We start from the raw sequence: 20,020 nt of genomic DNA, 5'->3' as shown, positions 1-20,020 counted from the left end.
AGGGCGTTTAACTCAAAATACATGCTAGAAATGTCAGAACTTAGCCCAGATATGGTGACAAAATGCACAAGTGTTGGGAATGAATGCATCAAACCTGTGTTAAGTGTCTAAAACAAGAGTCTTTTGGATGCAAACTGCCGTCATACTGAGGCTGGAGACCAAATGGGGGCAAGTTGATGAGATCAGTCCCTTCCAGACCATCACTGCTCCATGTCTTATTGTTATAGAAGAACCACTGGATGATTTTACCTGAACACTTCTCATCTGAGGGAGAGGAATCCTCTCCACTGCAGCCCCACCCCCACATTTACCCTCCTCAGGTATGCGAGTACAGCTGGCTCCTAAACTCTTTACTCAAGAGTTATGCTCCTGTGCGTGTTTTGGCTTGTCCTTTTCCTTCGCTATCATCCTTCCCAAATATCCCCCCAAATGCACACAGCAACACACGCCCTTCTATGTACATTTACACATAACTACTACATTTCCTAAAAGTGTATTCGGAATTTCTCAGCAAAGAGTTGTAGACCTATTGCCATGTGCCCTTTTATAACCTGCCGCTTGTGCAACCTGAGCTTAGCTTGTGTTAGTGTGTGTGTGTCAGCTTCAGATCCTCAGGTCTGCCTTTTGAAACAGCTGCTTAAAGAGCCTTGAATACCTCGGGAGGTCAAAGGACACAGTTGCTTAAGAACGGTGGGGTCAGAGACAAATATGGATGCGCTCCTTTCATGAGAATTAGCAAAGCTTCATTGTTTTTTTTATCTCTGGTTGAGATGTGACCAGTTGAAGATAAAGAAAAACTTTTTGGGGGGGTTTAACTTGATGAAATTACTTACAATCATGTATCTATAAAGCGTTGACCTTTTAGAGGTTATAGAACCTGTTTACAACCTTAAATAATGAATCTCTCCCAGTCAGAAACAAATAAGCAGCACAGACTATTTCATTGGTTACCATGTTTCTAAACCTTTTAGTTTCCTGCCCTCTTTTTTTTTTCTTCTTACATTCAGTGTGTTTTTTCTTGTGACACTTGACAGGGTTATTTCTGGAACATCAACAGTTTACATGGTATAACCTTGTTTTATCCACTGCCTGTTTTGCTTGGAGATGTGTGGAGGAAGCGCAAAGGGATTCCATATCCAACTCAAACAAGAACATAAAGAGCAGTGCTGTTTTTATTTCATACTGCTTCCCGTTTCTCCCCCTTAGGGCTTGTTTTCTAACAATCTCTGCCTTCTTTTTAATCCCGTACTGATCTTGAATGGTTCAGCTGGTTCAGGACAAAGGTGTTTGTAGTGTTTTGTAGTGTTTTGTAGTGTCGTCACTGTGCATGTGAGACGAAGCAGTGAGAAAAGCAAGAGGGAAAGGCTCGACAACATGCGGAGAGATATCTGGTTACAAATGCTGATGGGCATGCTTTTTTTGGAGGGTGTGTCCGCCCATGTGAGCTAAGATCATTGCGCACACACACGCACAGACGCACAGACGCACACAATCACATGTACCTCCCTGTGCTCTGCTGTTGACATCAGAGCCTAACCGTTGTCAACTTTAACACAAAGCCTGAGGATAGGGATGATCCTCTCCTCAAGTCTCTTTTGTTGCATTTAACAAAGATGTATAGAAACACTAAAATGTCTTACAGGCAACTGTATGTTTTGAATAGAACCTTTACAAAACCTTTCAATGGCAAAAAAACATCTCTAACAGATAGATTAAACCACTGGTATACCAGATTATTTTGTTGAAAGGAGTTAAGCCTACGAATGTTTAGACCGTCGTTTACTGTAGCATCAAAAATATGCTAACCTTTGCCAGCTAATGTTAGTCATCTATTGTAAACTTTTGTATAAAAAGTCAGCTAACCATAGCAAGCTAACGTTAGTCATGATTTGTTGCAATACATCTGCTAAACATGACTGTAGCTAATCGGGGCGTAAGGATACAGCAATTTGGATCAATATATTGATTTAAGTGATCAACAATCCAATATCATCAATGCAAAGTGATTGTGATAAAACTTTTTATGTACACTCTTAGTTAGTAACTTGTGTGGTGAGTTAGATAGGGAGCCATGTAAGCTTACTGTATAATGGTAATTGGGTAAAAAGGATTCATCTTGTAGCTATAGATTCGTAAAATGATATGTAACATGATTTAGATTAAAAAGTGTTTGGTCTACTGGCTAATGAGTTAGCATGTTGAAATGTGAACATTAGCTTTTTGTAATTAAGAAAGTCTTTGTTAACAGCACTTGTTGTACGGGAATGAAGTATTTAAAGTCATAGATCAGTTTCTAAATCTCAATATATTGGAAAGTTTATCAGTTTGTCAATCTACTGGTTTATTTATCTATTTAACTGTTATGTTCTGTATCAGCTTGGTGTTTCTGTGGGACCTGGTCGAGATGTTTCTACGTGTCTGACAGCCCTGCGTTTGCAGCAATTCTCAGTTGGAAAAACCAATTGTAGTCCATGTGATTCTGCACTGTCAGGTCGTGTGTGTGTGTGTGTGTGTGTGTGTGTGTGTGTGTGTGTGTGTGTGTGTGTGTGTGTGTGTGTGTGTGTGTGCGTGCTTATAAAGGACTACCGTATCCGTGTGTGCAGAGAGAAAGCGCGCAAAATGGACAACCATACCCTGAGAGAATCTGTGTGTGTCAGAAATGAGAACCTGAGAACAGGAGTGTGTGTGTGTGTGTGTGTGTGTGTGTGTGTGTGTGTGAGTAGAGGGAGAAACAGGCTGCCTTGCTGCTATTTTCTGGGCCAGGCTATCAGGCAGCGAGGCAGCAGGGAGGGATAATAACAGAAGCTGCTACATTCTTGTGGTTTCTCTGATTTCAGCATGAGGCAGGGGGCCGGCTCTGGCTGACTCACTCTCCCTCTCTCTCCCTCCCTCTCTCTCTCTCTCGCAGCCTATTTTACCAGCATGGAAGCTCCTAGCAAGAGTACAATACATGACATTTCTTGGACACTTTAATCTATGACACATTAATTACAGGACAATGAATCTCTGCATATTTTAGCACCTCTTGCTCAGGCTTTAACCTAGCAACTGATTAACACTACTACCTGAGCTAGTACTGTGAGCTGTGGCAATCATTTTACCTTATAGTTTGTTAGGTTTGTTCTTCAGGTCATTGTGGGGCCAGTTTCTGATGCTACAGTTAAAGACTGGCCTATATTTAGATATTCTATGTATTGGTTGGGTTTCAATACCATTGCAGTTCATTTATTTTTAGACAAGTCAATGAATTGTTCGTCATAGCTATCTGAAAGCAACAACAGCACTCTTAAATTTGATTACTCAAACAACAACAAAAACAACAACATGATAATGCAATTCTATAGAAAACCATAGCTGTGTATGCTGGTTAGATGTGAATGGGAGGCTTTTTACCCAGCTGTTGAGCAAGGTGACAAAACAAAAGCATTAAGGGTGATTCCACAGAAAGAGTTTAGATTAATTCAAGAGCAGCTAATTAAGTCCAGCTAATTAAGACCCGGCAAACACTAATTATTAGACATTAAAACATGTCGCACAAACGTTATTCCACAGCCAAACATTACAACCACACCAATGAAGCCCCACAAAGTCAGTGTGCATCCGTTTGTTTCTTGTCCTTGGTGGCTCTTAATGTCTTAGTCGATTGTCTTAACATTTCTATTCTCTACAATATAACTATGCAAACTGCTACATAACAGCATTCCTCTGAAGTTGAATCTGTTTCATTCGTTCATTTAAGCCCTCACTCAGGTCAAGGGTTGCACTAATCTTCTTTTGTAAAATCTGATTAATGCAGAACAAGCTAAATCGAGGACTGTTCAGCCCACGTTTGTGAAACCCGGTTTGAGGTTGCTGTATACCAGGTCAACGCTGCAGAGGAAAATGCCATCTGCTTGGTAACGCTACCACAAAACACATAAACCGTACTGGCCTACATATGTAACCTTTATAAAACTACAAAGAACATGTAGTCCATCTGCATTATTAATGTAATTTAAACATGCTAAATGCTGCAGAATACACACAGAATCATCCTAAAAGCAATGAGCTATTTGTACATGCAAATATAGTTGTGTGGAAAGGCAGGGCGTTGATGTTTTGGTATGTTTTGAACAACAAATGCATTTGTTAATGTTAATATTAGCTTTTCAAACAAACATTTCTGTCTGCACCAACAGAAATATTTAACCTTGGAGTTAGAGTTTGGTAAACTGCGACATGTTGTTGTTGGGTTTATGAGAAAAAGGTCAGTCTCTCTGTGTCAGGACTTTGCCGTTGCAACTGTGCAGAGTGATTCTAGCAGAAATATACTTTAAAAAAAGCGCGGTGATGCTGGGAGATTTCTATCAGCTGTTTGAGTCTAACACCTGAGCATGCACATTGGTGTTTTGTCCAAAGCAAACTGCAGCCTTGAAGGGGATGAACGGATTCTGCCTGCATACCTCAGGACTTTGCACAAAAGCAGCTAATTGCTGTCTCAGTCTTTTTTTTTTTTTTTTCACCAGCAGCTTACCTTATTTTCTACAGCGTGGAAACATTGTACAGGCTGTGAGGTGATTGTCAGGGGGGGCCCACGCTTTCCTGTTTTGGCCCTGTTTACCAACCACAATGTGTTCCACCCACATCCATCTCTTCATCTTCACCTCTTCATACAAGCAGTGGTGCAGAGATATCCCCTAACACCTCTCCCACACACATGCTTCTTGTTACATGAGCTGCATAATGCATTCAATCGAACTGTTTAATCACCAGCTCCTCTCTTGAAAATCTTCCCCTTCGAGTTGCTTGTGTTTGCAGCAAGGCCTGCGGCTGTTTTAGCTTTTGTGGTTTATAGTTTGCAGTTAATCCACCTTTTAAGGTTATTGATTTTGTATTTGGATAGTTTATAGGTCTTCTATCTCGAGTATTCACAGTACTCCTAACCACACTGTTTCTTACAGTTAAAGAAATAAATAAAGAAATGACTCCCCACCTGTAGAGACTTCTAGGTTTGAACCGCAGCAAGTCAAACCCGATGCTCTCTGACAAGTAAAAGCAGTGTGGTAAACCAAACACATGTTGAGCTGCAGCAACCCGTACATACAATATAAATGTTCTTCTGAAATGAGACACAAGCAGACGATCATGTCTGTTTTTTTAGAGATTACTGTTGAAGACATTTTGACTTTAAAAAGATGGCGATCATCACAAAATATCAAAGAGGGAGAGAGTTGTCTGGCATAGTGGAAAGCTTACACAGAGCTGCAATTTTCCTGAAATATGCAATATGCAGAATTCATTTTACAAGCAAAATAGAGCAGATTATAAGCCTGCAGTTGGTCCTATCCGTGGGACCGGTTTGTCATTTTTGGTTTATAAATGACCAAGGTTTGAAACATTTGTCCTCACAGCGTTGTTAGACATTGTGGATTTATACCACTCAACTTTCAACTGACATTTGGATGAAGGAGGGGGTTAGGCAGTTGCGTAATAATGCAAATGTGTTTTTTGCATATGTGGCATTAATATAACCCACTGTACATTTCTCTGAAGCATCCAGGAAGGGAAATAAAGCGCTCTCTTTCCATTCGCGTCGGTGTTTGCATATATTATTTTGTTCCATTTGTCTGTCGTATTGTGCTATTCTCTCTTTATCATTTCTTTAGTTTCTCATTTTTATAATGTGAAAAATATATCAGGCGTCTATTTTCTGTGTCTGAGCAAGCGACCTTTTGGAGAGTGTACAGCATCCATAATATGAGCACCTTTAAGTAGAGAGTTAAGTCCAGTGTTTCCTGGAAAATGATTGTTGTATTACCTCTTAAGGATTAGGCTGATGAAAAAAGCCTTTTCCTAGTACTCTGTCCTCAACTGCGCGCTGACGATATCTCATGTTATATTTCAGCTTCGGTCTAATTCTATTTCTCCACAAAGAAGAAGAAGAATGGAATATCCGAGGCTTCTTCGGAAAAAAACAAAAAACCACATCTCGGGTAGAGTTAGAGACGAGTAATGAGTGGGTTGAAATTTGATGAGACGAGTTCTGATTGGTTTAGGGTTTGAGTATCACGGCCCGAAACAGCTATAGCTTCTAAGAATAGGAACACAGGGTTATCCTGAGGGTGCAGAGGATTAAGTAAATCATGTAGTCATCATGACTGTGTCGCATGATGCCATCACCAACCGGTCGCTGGCTTTTTTTAAAGAGACGCCCGACGGATTTTGTTACTTTAATGTTGAAAAAAAATCATGCCTTAATATAGTTCTGGTTATGGCAATATTCAGATCATTGTTTTTTTTATCACCATTATTCATTGATTTTGGGGTCAAATTATTTGATTTCTCATTTAAATCAACAGAACTGCTTTTACTTTTGATGTTGTGCTACATTTCTGCTAATTTGCAAGTCTTTGCATAAAAATAAGACTGGTCCTTATTCACAGTGCATCTCTTAGAAGCAAAGTAAAGTTGTACCAAAACTTTTATCCCCCCCAAAATGAAATCATTAGAGCACTGCTTTCATTTTCAGTGCATTTTCATTTATTCCGTCTGCTCTGTGTTTAAAACAAATAAAAAATATACAGTATATAACTATTCTACTCTTGACTGCAGCCTCAACATGCAGGAAAGTTTTTCTATTTTTTTCCCAGTATGATCATTTATTTGTGGGAAAGCAAAATGGTGATCCGGATTAATATTCGATTAATTGTGTAGCACTACCTTAATATGAGTTTATTTATATTAAACCTGTCTTTATCTGTGTTGTTAGTATAGTAACTCAACACTTAAGAGTTAGTTGGTTGTATTTTTCTATTAATTATTATTTTATTATTATACTTACAATGTATTCTGGTCCTAGGCTACACTGTTTATTTCAACTGTAGTTATTTTTCTAAAATCGAGCAATTCTTTCTTCTTCACCCCAAAACATCTGCGACGTTGCCACTGAATAAGGCAGAAAAGTTTCCATACTTCATGACAATCGAGGTCTTTCACTGTGTGGTGCATTCAGGCCACAGCTAGAGCTGCTTTCACATGATCAGCACCAAAGTGCTTAAAGCTGCGTAACTCCTTTTGTTATTTTTAATGTTTGGATTGTTGACGCCCGACTCAGCGACTGCTCAAGAAAATCACTCCGACTTAAAACTTTGACCTAGTTTGACGAGGTACACGAGGAAGTCTTTTCATGTGAAACCCCTTAAGTTAAAGAACATTCTACACCTGCAAAAATGTATTGAAATAGCATCATTTCAAACCAAATATTGATTTATTTTGGAACTTTCAACAGACTGTGCTGTGGAGGCGTGTAATATGTGTGGATTCTGGATCACACAGGCGATTGTAGATATTAACACACGCTCACACAATTCTTGTAAGCTTAAACAATTAAAATGCAAAAGATACGAGATCAGCTCTCTCACACACATGAATATGTATGTGCTTGTACACGTGTGTGTGTGTGTGTGTGTGTGTTGTTTGTTTTTTATGGTACGTGGTGTCAAGGGAGCTTTTACACTCCGGTAATGAAAGGCTGCTTATATTGATCCTATACACCGTTAAACACACAGCTGCTGAGAGCATGGTTAAAGAAATCTGTACCACCAGGATAGATCTGGTATCAGAAGAATAACACAATTTTCTGCAGGTAAAAAGGAGATGACTCAAACAGTGGTGAAAAAGGGCAAATGCCAAAGTTTGATTCTTATTGATCAATCTGAAATCACCTCCACTAGTCACTGTAGTTGCCCAGAAATGGTCCAAGGTATACACACACACGTTACTATAAATAATGGCCATAATTCACCTGATAATATTTGATTAGACGTAATTGTTTCTGTCAGGTGTAAACATGTATGTGTGTGTGTGTGTGTGTACGTGTGTGCATGCATGGTGCAGAACACCTGGCCTCCCTGCTGGCAGGGCAGGAATGTGCAGGACTGAGGTGGATGCGGGGGGGAAATTTGCAGCGTGCTCAGAACACGACCCCTGGCAACATCATTGAAAAGTGCCGACGTCAGCAGAAAAGGAAAGAAAAAAAATCCGGGGAATGTGCTGCTTTAATCAAACCTGCATCTCTGTTTCTCTGCTTGCTGTTTTTCTATATGTGTGTGTGTGTGTGTGTGTGTGTGTGTGTGTGTGCATTACTGTAGAGAGGGCCTCTTGTTGTATAATTGACTTAACACTGTCCCGCCTCTCTCATGTTTCAAATCTGTGTGTTCACTTCAGCTTTTTCATTTGAAATTCCTTTACATTTTTTCACACTTCTTTGCAGTTGTGCTAGATTATGGCCCGTATGTTTTGAAATAATCAATTCTGACAAGCCTAAATACTTATTGATCTTTTCCTATTCCATTAATTCAGGTAAAGTAGGCACTTAAGGTTACTTTGCTTTTTCTTCTTGAGGACATCCTTGCAAATTACATTAATGAAACTAGTATAAAGCCCTGTAACGGATACATCCAGGTTGTATTGTCACATATAAAGAGCAGCACACTTCTGTCTGCATTTTTGGTAACGGGTTTCTTACCTGTGTGGTAGACTAAAGCTCTGTAGGATGGTTTAGAGAAATACAAAAGCAGTAGATGGTGAACTGTGAGTTAAATCAATGATTGAACCAGCTGTGTGCTGCAGACTGTTGGTTTTATTTTTTTCGTTGCACAGCACAACTTGTTCCCTGTGAATGAATACGTTTATACGTTAACGTTGGATGTTACATGAAGCTGCTTCTGCCGGACGACAGGAAACGGATAATGTCATATAGTTACTGATAAATATCTAAGTAGCAAAACAAAAACAAAACAAATCTGTTCATTTATATTTATTATTAATTGTTTTGTGCTCATAGATGTACGGAGGAGCAGCACGTTGTTACTTGCCGTGTTTGCTGAGAGCAGGAAACCCTAAAAAACAAAAAAGGTGGGTTTCCTTCTCCAGCACTGCTCGCCCGCCGCCACGGTGACATTTGTGCTGTTTGTGAATTCAAAACATCAAGTGGAGCCAACCCGTGCGTTTACATGCCCCGAGGATAAAAACCTGGGCGTGTGTGTTCACTGTGGTTACCGTGGTGATGACTGCAGTTATGATCATAATGCTGTTGACGTAATCAGACACGAAGGTTTCCACAACTGGACTGTTTTCTTTTCTTAAATAACAACATTGACGTGATAGACAGTGACTGAGCACATTAGTGGGAATATGACATTCCTGAGTGTATTTATGAGCACACAGCAGGCTTGTTAGTGTCTTAGTCTATTCCAAAGAATTATTTCGATTTTTTTTTTTGTTGAAAGAAATATCTAGTTTCCACTGCTCTGAACATTATTTTAATTTGAGCTAAATGTTGTTGTCTTGTAGATTGAGAACCACAAAACTGTAAATCCTGTCATGTTAACAGTCCAATGAAATACCCTCAGCTATTTGGATAATTGCAGTTGCCAGGGGTTACAAGTTTTTTGTGGAAGTCACATTGATTAGAGGAATGTGACTTCTAGCCAGAGGGCAGGAAAAAAAAAAGTTTTACAGAGGGGGAGTGTAGTTGTCTCCACCTGTAGGTATTTGAAACTATTCTCTTTACAGTGTAAAATCACATAAGTAGTTGTAAAGGCCTGATATAACTCTTTCCCTTTCTAAGAATATCCTGTACAGTGTTAATATGAATAATCTGCTCAACGACTCAATAGAAAGAATGAATGTTATGAAGCTGTTACTATCTGTGTGCAGTAATTCTGTCTCCTCGTCTACAGGAAATGCATGTTAGCAAGGTCAAGGGGGGAGAAAGAGAAAGGTAGAAATTGAAGAAAAGAGAAATGTAGCTAGCAAGTAAGTGTAAAGGAGGAAAAGGTGTATGAAGACGTATAGAAGATCAGGTCGGAGTGGAGAGCAGAAGAACATAGGAGCTAATGAGGGCAAGGACAGAGGGGAGGAGACGAAGATGAGGATATGATGATGGTGAGAGGTGAAAAACATCTAAAGGAGGTGAGTCTAGTAGTAATATTAGAGCAGAATGAGCTGAAAGGAGCTGCTTCTGAAAACCTTCATCATCAGTATCTCTGATTCAGTGGGAATCTCTGTGACAGGTGTTTGTTATGTGGCTGTGTGTGTGTGTGTGTGTGTGTGTGTGTGTGTGTGTGTGTGTGTGTGTGTGTGTGTGTGTGTGTGTGTGTGTGTGTGTGTGTGTGTGTGTGTGTGTGTGTGTGTGTGTGTGTGTGTGTGTGTGTGTGTGTGTGTGTGTGTGAGTAGATGGATTCTGCCTGCCACTGATGACTGTAATTTGCATAATGGCCTCACACAGGCCGTACTGGGAGTTAAAGACAGAAGTAGAGGAGAGGGGAAAAACAAGGATAGTGGAAAGCCATTATCAGGAGAAGTATTGTAGAGCTTCTCTCTTTTGTTTAGTTTTTTTTTTTTTATTTAGATCCGCTACCTGTTTTTAAATCCTACAATTTCATCAAATTAAGATGCACCTGCACTGGTAGGGGTGAAAAAGGTGTCATCGTACTGGAGTGTGTCTACTGAGGCAGATATCATTTAACGTCTCTGGTTGTGTCGACCTTTTTTCCACAAGAAACAAGCTGCCTTGTAAAACACAGCTGTAACTATTAACTTTATTAATCGTTACAGAAAAGAATACCCTGAACTTTTCATATGGGAAATAATAGACATTTCTTTCAACATGATGGAAAAAGTTTGAGAACCACTGAACTAACATGTTCCAACCCATTTCTGCCGAGCTCTAAAGCCGCTATCCTTTCAGCTTACTGATTGACTCACCTAGTTTGACCCTCGTGGCATTCACTTGGATAATGTTTACTGTTTACTTGCACTGGCGTCGGTCCTCTGTAAACAGCACAGGGAACCTAATGGATCAACCCTGTTGGACTGTTGAAATGATAATCTGAAGATTCTAGTTATCAAGAAGTTTTCCACCTTCACCGGCAAATAAGTCAACAATTATCAAGTTTATGATTTAATTTCAGTTTTTTAATGCTACAGTCAGTGATTGAGAATCTGGCTTGATTGTTGGAAAAGTTGTGCTACATACAAACCACAATTTTAATGAAAAAACATAATATATTCCAAGCTTTCACTGAGTTCTCAAACCGTTTACTGTCCAGAAAAATACAATTAACGTCATTTTGACTTTTTCCATAATGCTTTTTCATGCAACAATATTTTTGACATTGATTGTACAATTATACCAGAGTACAAACAAACTATTGACATGAGTTAAACAACAACGGCAACTAAAATAAATGTGTGAAGTTGCATTGGACTAGTTATTCATAGTTATTAGAGGACAGATGTCACAATCAGAAGCTGAAAAGAAAGTCCTTGTTTCAGCCATAAAGTTGCAAAACTGAACAAATGTACAAATGGAGCATACCATCATAAATGTACCTTGTAGGGCCGTCATTGTAAACATATGTGATTTTTGTTATCACCAAAAAAAAAAGTTGTACTTTTTGTAGTAAGAAACGGTGACAAAGTGGCTTTCAGTAAGGAAATACTAGCTAGAACGCTGCTGTGGGTTGTGTCTCAGGCTGTTAATCTGCTTCATCTAATGAAAGAACAGTGAAAGTTACTGCTTTTCCACTCGCTGTAGTAAATTCTCATCACGTTGAAATAAAAAAAATCTAGGTCTGTGAGCAGCTGAGAGCTGAATGGGACCGTCTAGTTCCTCTAATCGATGCAGTCAGACCGGCTGACTCAGGCTTTTCATTCATGCACTTGAAGAGGCTTATTCCATAAGGGCTCAGTGTTTCAAGTTCAAGCAGAGGTTTGCACACGTTTGCAACTCTGTATAACTGAATTGCGATGAACTGGAGAGACCGAAGACGAGAAACCTGACTTGATATTCTCCTCTCATAATAATCAGTTATTTAGTTATTTACATTTGCTGACTGGGTCAGGAACCACAGGAGGCTCACCAAATAAATTTGCAGAATTTCTTCCCTAATATTCAACTGCAGTACATGTATGAGCCCCAGTATGGATGAATATTTGTCTTTTTCTGATAATTGTGATCAATGTATAACATTGAATCAAAGAAAGTCTGGTGTACGTTCTGTTTGTTTTACTGATGAGAGGAAAAAACAAGAGCCTGTTCTCTTTTATTAATGTGTGCGTTTATGTTTTCAATAACACATGCATAAAACAAAGGTGTGATTAATTAAACGTATATCTCTTCAGAATATCTGGTATACCTATTCAAGATAATAAAATGTGATGTGAAAATGTTAATTTTCTCACAAATCCTCTCTTTTTATACTGGTAGTATTTTGAATTGTGTTGCAACGGTTTGTAATTTAAAAGAAAAAAAAGTTTGGGAAACTATGTTCTAAACCACATAATTCAAACTTAGGTTATGAGGAATTAAATTCAAACTTGACCTTAAAAAAATAGCATGAAAGTAGCTCTAATGGATGAATACAATGCAACGTTTGAGTACTTACTGTACTGTAGGTCTAGTGTAATGAAGTCTGAATTGTCTTACATATTCTGAGAAAAATCAACTCTACTCAGAATCTTCAGCAAACAGATACAAGCTGCACTGTATGACTTTACCATCAGCCAGGGCCACATATGGTTAACCCTAAAGGAGGTCAGGGGTCATTCGCTGCCCACATTCCTTAAGCTGCAACTTCCCTGGCACCCCACCTCCACACCCCCCACACACACACACATTTGAAATGCTTTGTTTGAATCTGTCAGACACACACACACACACACACACGCACGCACGTACGAGCACAGACATGAAACAGCACTCTGTCTGCTGCTGTTGTTGCCCTACATAAAATAAGTAGAATTAAAGGGATCACGGGGGGTGGTCGAGTGTGTGGAGAGGGGGAGGAATGTAGGTAGATGGGGGGGGGTGAAAAAAAGGGTGCAACTCCAAATATTGGGAGGGAAAGGGTGGAGAAAACTGGGTGAAGTTCACTGAGGGTGGGTGTAGGGGTCTGAAAGTGAGAGATAGAGAGACGGATGAGTGGGTGAGAAAGAAAGAACTGAAACAGGAAGTCCTATTTTTCTTTCAGGTTAAAACAAGATCGTGGGCAAGAATGCATGTTTCATTTATATGTTTCTTTTGAAATGTCATATACGCAGGAAGAGAGTAAGATCTATGACGCTTTAAAGTAGTTTTTATTTCAATCATTTATTATAAAAAAACCTCACAGCATTCACAAGCTGTCTGCACACACACACACACACACACACACACACACACACACACTGGAACACGCTGGCACACATCTGTAATTGACCACCTGTTTGTCTGTGGCCTAGTTTCCGCTTTATGAAACGCTGTGGAGCGGTGATGTATAATTCCTCTGGGATCTCTGACTGTGAGCCTCTTATTTCAGTTGTTACTAAAGCAGCACAAAGGGACAGAAATGTGCCACACATAGCATTCATCTTTTTGGGTTTCTTTTGAAGAAAATGTGGGGTATAAATAGAAATGTATGGGGCAAATGAAGTTCAGTAGTCGTCCCTTATATGAAATGGGAAAAGTTGTGCCTCTCGTGTAGTATTTACCTTTTGAAGACTGTTATTCTGTTTGTATAAATAAGAAATATTCGGAGAATCACAGTTCAGTTGGAAATGTTTGGATAACTTTTTTTTTTGTTGTGTGCAACTTCTCTGTTTGTGTGTGCAAGTATGTATCCAGTGGAGCTATACACAACCTGATTTGGAGGTTGGATAACACATTTGCATGTATGTGGATGTGTGTGTGTGTGTGTGTGTGTGTGTGTGTGTGTGTGTGTGTGTGTGTGTGTGTGTGTGTGTGTGTGTGTGTGTGTGTGTGTGTGTGTGTGTGTGTGTGTGTGTGTGTGTGTGTGTGTGTGTGTGTGTGTGTGAATGGTGTGTGTGTGTGAATGGTGTGTGTGAATGGTGTGTATTCCTGTGTACAGACGGGAAGGCTCCAGGACCGTCTGTGTTTGCAATAAGCCGAGAGAGCCGGAGGAGCCCACCACTGAGGGGAAGCTTTAGGGGTCAAGACACACACGTATACACACACACACACACACACACACACACACACACACACACACACACACACACACACACACACACACACACACACACACACACACACACTCTCCTGCCTGTTTGTAAGCTCTGCTGACTGCAGGAAGCAATAATGGTAGCGTGCTTCCGGAGTTCCGGAGGCTTCTCTCAGGGGAGTGTGGCTGTCCTGTCCAGCTCAGCAGAGCAAAAACTGAAAAGAAACACAGCAGAGCAGAAAATGATGGAACATTTGTGACAAACACAACGATGATACAATAGGAAACGGGATAGTGAAGAAGAATTCAGTAGAGCAGGACAGGACCAAGGACAATATAATAGATGCAAATAAAAAATACAGCAAAACTGAGAGTAAAAATGACATTATGATGTAAAAGAGCAGCAAAAAACAATACCTTACACTAAAGCTGACTATATAACTGAGCAACATATAATGTTAGCTTTAAGTTGTGTAGACTAATACGCGAGTGTGCTGCAGGCTTACCAACAAGCCCAGGCTATTTTGACAAACATCAAATATGTATTTTACAGAAAAAACCTTGACAATATTTACCATTAGAGCTTTCAATTATTTATTTTTTTTAGAATCCAGATAATTTAAAGTCACGTACAGAGGTGTTATTTAAGGGGAAGTTGTGTTTTTAAATAGTTGTGCACTACGGAGATGATCCAGTACTGTTGTTTGAAGTCTTTAAATTGTCTTCAGCTGGACGGCAGGAAAGATGTGAGAAAAGGAAGCGAGCAGGGAAGCCTGTGGAGAGAGATCTGTGTGTCAGACCTCATCATCTACGTAGCCTGTAGCTGTTCAACAGCGCGAGTTAGTGATAGCGTCCCTTCGTCCTCCCTTCCTTCCTTCCTTCCTTCCATCCAAATATAAATGCGTCAGTATATATATTTGTGTGCTTGCATGCTTTTGTGGCTGATTGTATGTGTGTGTGGTTCTTCTGTTGAAAGTTGTAAAACATTTATCTCAGGGTGACCTCCAGCGCGACCTCCATCACTGGTTTTATTTAACCTGCTAGCTGTCAACTGCTGGATCCTACACTTCCTGTAGTGCGACTCAATAGCATCTCTTTTTTAAAAACCCTTAAAATGTTTGCATCTTTCAAACTCCACGCCCTCCAGTGTGTTACAGAGGCCAGGGGTTTCTCCCAGGAAGCACTGACACCTGCTGATCTGAAATCAGACAGACGCGGAGGCGTGATGGGCTCAGTCACAAAATGACAACATCAACTGCACCGTCTCTCTCATTATCTATGCAGTGTGATGTGACGCCTCTGCTCTTTTCCTATGTAGGTTAATGATGTATTTCATATCGGTGTCAGAATTTCCTCTGATGTAAGTGGAGGAGATCTTGATTTAATGCTATGCAATAGTGCACCGTGAAAAACACTGCAAGCTTTCCGGTAAACTGAGATGACCCTGGTGATATCATTAAGGTTTTTTTTCTTTCAGACTTAACCAGAGGAGCAGATTATAAAAGTGGTTTCACACGCTAAGAAGGATTCCCCTCGGTCATGAAACTTATCTTGATGCTTAAACCGCAATATTTAAGAATTATGAATGTAAATACAGAGATATTTACAAAGATACATAAAAAATACAGCATGGACGTACTATGTCCCCCGTCATATTTTGTTGGGTGAGATGAAATTGGATGTTTAAGACTCAATCACACAACACATACAATAAATGACACACTGTGCACTTATTAAAACCACCTGTTAAAGATGTGAGTAGAGCTCGAGTGTCGGGAGGTGACGAGGCGTTTTGCTGCCGTTAGCGGTGACCTCCTCAACTATACATTTGTATGTGCGTGCGTACGCAACGCAGTGTGCACGCCATCTGTCAGTGGTCTCGAGGGTTTGTGCTGATGTGTAGTGACAAGCAGCTCAGACACGCGGAGAGGACCTCCATATAAACTATATATATACACACACACACACACACGCACACACACACACACACACACACACACACACACACACACACACACACACACAGAGCCATGGTTACAAACACAGCAGCTCTTGATGACGGGGCCATGGACCCTTGTGGGGTTATTATGTCTCCTGTCAGGACAGATCACCAGAGGCTAAAAAAAATAGAAGCAGGAGGTGGACAGAGAGGACACAAATCCCACTGCAACGACATATGTTACCCAACAAAGTGAAAGAAAAATGAAAACACTGCTGTGGCAACACGAAAACAGAGAGAGCTGGCATGTGAAACTGTCAGTGAATATACACATGGTCGCTCAGATAAGAGCATGTTAGCCAATATTGTAAGCTAATCAAATAGCATAAGCATTTCAGCTGTATACGTTACATTTCAGTACATTTTTATCATTTTTAATAATGTTAAATAGAACTGTAGTCTATATAAATTATTATAAAAAGAATAGTATAACGTTTAGGGGAGTACGCTTATCCACTTTCTTGCTGAAAGTTAGTTGAGAACACTTGTAATGTGATTATTTGTGTATTTCTCTGTACGCTAAATGTAAAGCTAGTTAGCTTAGCTTAGCCCAAAGAAGGAACATGGAAATCTCAGCTAGCCTGGCTCTGTTCAGAGGTAACAACGTCCGCCTACCAGCACCTCTAAAGCTCACTAATTAACAATTTATATCTAATTTGTTTAATCTGTACAAGAAACAACACAACGTGGTGTTATGACGGGTCATGTGCTGGAATGTTTCTTGTCACCAATGTGAGGCTGCCATCCAGGGACACAGTCAAAAAGCTCAGAAGAATTCCTAAAATGTTAAATTATTCCTTTAAGGAATAGAAAAACTAAATAAAAAAAGGCACCCTATCGAATGTTTGTAACTAGTATATTTTCCAATAGCAATATCACTGTGATAAGCCAATAATGTAAAAAAGTAGATTAGGCTGTAATTCAAATTCATACATTTTGGGGTAAAGAATTAGATCATGATTCATTCTTATACTGCAGAGTGAAGATATACTGCAAAGTATTTTTTTTTTTTTAATCTGTGTAAACTTGGATGCAAGCCACATGCGACCAGTTTTTGCAATCTCCGGAGACAAGGAAGGCAGTCAGACGTGGCCTCAGTAATAAGGGGCTTTGGTTCGTTGTAAATGGAGCAGCTTCAGATTGAATTATGTTATTTATTCCCACTGATGAGCAGACAGCGCATCCTCAGTCACTGTGTGCGCCGCCGTCATCTACCAACCAATCGCTTGAGCCACTCCAGACGAGAAAATAAAAACAATAACGTATTGATCAAATTCCTTCTGAATAGATGAAGTTGTGAATTTGCAATAAGAATGCAGTTAAATGTAAGCAGTTTCATAAATGCTTCTTCGTCTCCCATGAAGGATTAGATATCCTCATTGTTGTTTTTGCTGACTTTTTTTACTTGGATTATTTCTTACTATGGAAGATACAACATTTTGACATAATGAATCATGGAGGATTGCTCACATTTTAAGCCTTTTAGCTTCGGTTTTTTTTCCCTTCTCATTGAATTTTATAGTAGCTCGTGAGTGATTTAGTGCCGGGCTGCTGTATAGTTTCCACATCCCCTGCTTGCCTACTCATTGACATTCTTTTCTCATGAAGCAGTCGGTCTCTGCTGCTTCTCCGTGCCTGTACAGGCTTGCCTTGCTGCGTGGCTGCTGCCTCCACTAAGGCGGTGGGGAGAAAAATACATTATGTTGTACTGTACGTGGGGATATTTTGTGTTCTTTATACCAAAAGGTGGTTTATTACTCTAGCTCACCTAAGTTGTCATAAAGTGTGTGTCTATTACAAGCGTTGATTTATTGACGCCCTATTTGTATTCCTGCTTCCTCTTTTTGCTGTTTCACTCATCATTTTCTCCCCTCTGCCGTGTTGTTTGGTTATTTGCAGACCCTGGTAGGAGCGTGATGAGCGCGCGCTTCCACTTGCCTGCTGGCAGATCCTACAATGTCCGGGCGACGGAGCTGGAGCGAGACAGGCAGCACACACAGGTTGTGTGCAACATACTGCTGCTGGACAACACCGTCCAGGCGTTCAAAGTCTGCGTAAGTATACTGAATTTCTTCATTTTTAAGATATTGCATATGTGAGAATTCATTTGTTGCACCCATGGACTGTAGGTTTTGGCATAATTTACATGATATATATACTGCTTCCCTAAAAGAACCGATGCTTTTTCAAACTGTGAAGCTCACCTCCCCAGGGGGGCTCGGGGAGAAACTGTAGCCACAATTTGCATCAAACTTCATACTCCTTGTTGGAGTCTTCGCACTTAAGTCAAACCTGAACACACAGACATGATGCATACGTACATATTTATATTCAATGCTAGTTACACTTACCCAAGGAATATCATTATATCTGAGGTCAATCATCAATAAACCTTAGAATAAAGATGCTCCGTATGAATCCAGAAGTTGCCTGAGAATCTTAACGTTTTTAAGTTTTCTTCAGTTTTAAAGTAATACAGTGATAGATATCTGTACATCAATGGGTATATTGCCAACAGGAAGTGTCAATAGTAAATTTGGCTTACTTTTAATTCTGTAAATTTACAAGAATGTAAACAAATATAGGCAAAAAGAAAACTACTAATGTTGTAACCCACAGCTAACTTAGAAAAACCCCTGTAATAGAATATATACGTTTACCCAATCTTTTAAAATACTGACTAATCAACTTTATTTTATTGTCATTGGTTGAAGGGAATTTCTGTAATACATTCCTTTTAAAAATGTAGATTTCAACATGGCAATATAGGGATGTACATCTATCCATGAAGTGAGAAGCAAATGAGCCCTGAAATAATCAGACATTGACCCAAACAAAAAAAACCTCAAAAGAGAAACAAGAAATGAGAGCACCGACGTTTTGCCCCCTTTCCTAGGCAAATTATTGTTTCTGTAATATTGTGATAAAACTTAAATATTTCCATTTCTTTTCTCACGCTGTCACACCTTGAGGGGTGAGACAGACGGAACGTGTGTTGTATGTTTTCCCCAAAGTCAGGCGACAAGTTGGCTTGTGACTGACGTGACAGTCGTCTGTCTCCTCGTGTGATAACACATTTCCTTCTTCTTCTCTCTGTCGTTTTCTCTCTCTTTGTCACCGTGTGTTTGATCTGACTTCTGACAGCACGAATGGGGAAATTCCCTTTGTGAGTCAGAAACAAATTCCACTAATATCCTCCCTCCGACAGATCACATCCTGTTGCGTGTGTGTGTATGTCTGGGAGTGAATTCGAACATGTGATATATCCGTTTTTGTCACAAGAGTTTTCTGCTCTTCGGCGGTTCCCACCAAAAGGAACAATTTACAAATTTGTGTGTTAGCTGTATTTATAAAACCTTTTTTTTGAGGATTTCTTAGTGATTCAATCAAACGGGCAGTGAACTTCAACTTGCATCATTCCTCGTGTTCTCCTCATGGATGCATAATCACTTTAGCCATTATTGTGGATCACCATCCTACGCGGTCTATTTGATAAAATCTCTCCTCTCCATTTTCTTTCTTTACATTTATTCTTGCACTTTTCTCTCTTCTCTCTACTTCCTGCTCCAGTCCCCCCCCCTCCCATTCACCTCTCCCTGCCTCTTCAATGAATGAATGAATGAATGAGTCGGCCTCTTGTCGGTCTCTCTCTGTCAGTGTCATTGATCAGAACCCCGCAGCAGCACTAACTTCCTGGAAAGACTAGCCATCCTGAGCGCAACAATACTTCTATTGATCCTCTCTCTGGCCCGCTCGGCCTTGATTCTAGCGGAGAGTGAGAAAAAAAAAAAGAAAAAGAAATCCAGAAGCGGTCACTCATCGTCATGGGAACCGTGGCGCTCGTGGTGCAGGAAGCGGTGGGTGCACACGAGGGCTCGTACTGATGATCTCTATAGATGGGAAGTCTTTGGCTGAAAGCAGAATCTAGTGTAGCATTAAGGCTTGATGGATGACGAGAAATAAAATAAAAAGAAAACAGCCCACTACTGACCCACCTCTCTACGAATACAAAAACCAGGGTCAGAAGCAGGAGTTA

The 20,020-nt window shown here is 40.0% G+C and overlaps 1 protein-coding gene across 5 annotated transcripts in view; it reads left to right on the top strand.

The window, feature by feature from the left end:
• ptpn4a (protein tyrosine phosphatase non-receptor type 4a) overlaps positions 1-20,020 on the top strand; it is a 63,776-nt gene that overhangs the window by 7,246 nt on the left and 36,510 nt on the right. For 4 of the 5 annotated variants that reach the window (XM_054615179.1, XM_054615177.1, XM_054615176.1 and 1 more), the window contains exon 2: positions 17,884-18,038. In XM_054615179.1, coding sequence (XP_054471154.1) covers positions 17,901-18,038 — 138 coding nt within the window. In that variant the 5' untranslated portion in view covers positions 17,884-17,900. Of the gene's footprint in view, positions 1-13,900; positions 13,974-17,883; positions 18,039-20,020 lie in introns of those variants that run through there. The other variant, XM_054615175.1, reaches the window with a different exon arrangement.

The sequence above is a fragment of the Anoplopoma fimbria genome, chromosome 16, assembly GCF_027596085.1.
Source record: "Anoplopoma fimbria isolate UVic2021 breed Golden Eagle Sablefish chromosome 16, Afim_UVic_2022, whole genome shotgun sequence".
In the NCBI taxonomy this organism is placed as follows: Eukaryota; Metazoa; Chordata; class Actinopteri; order Perciformes; family Anoplopomatidae; genus Anoplopoma; species Anoplopoma fimbria.
This window is presented reverse-complemented; position numbering and strand designations above follow the sequence as displayed.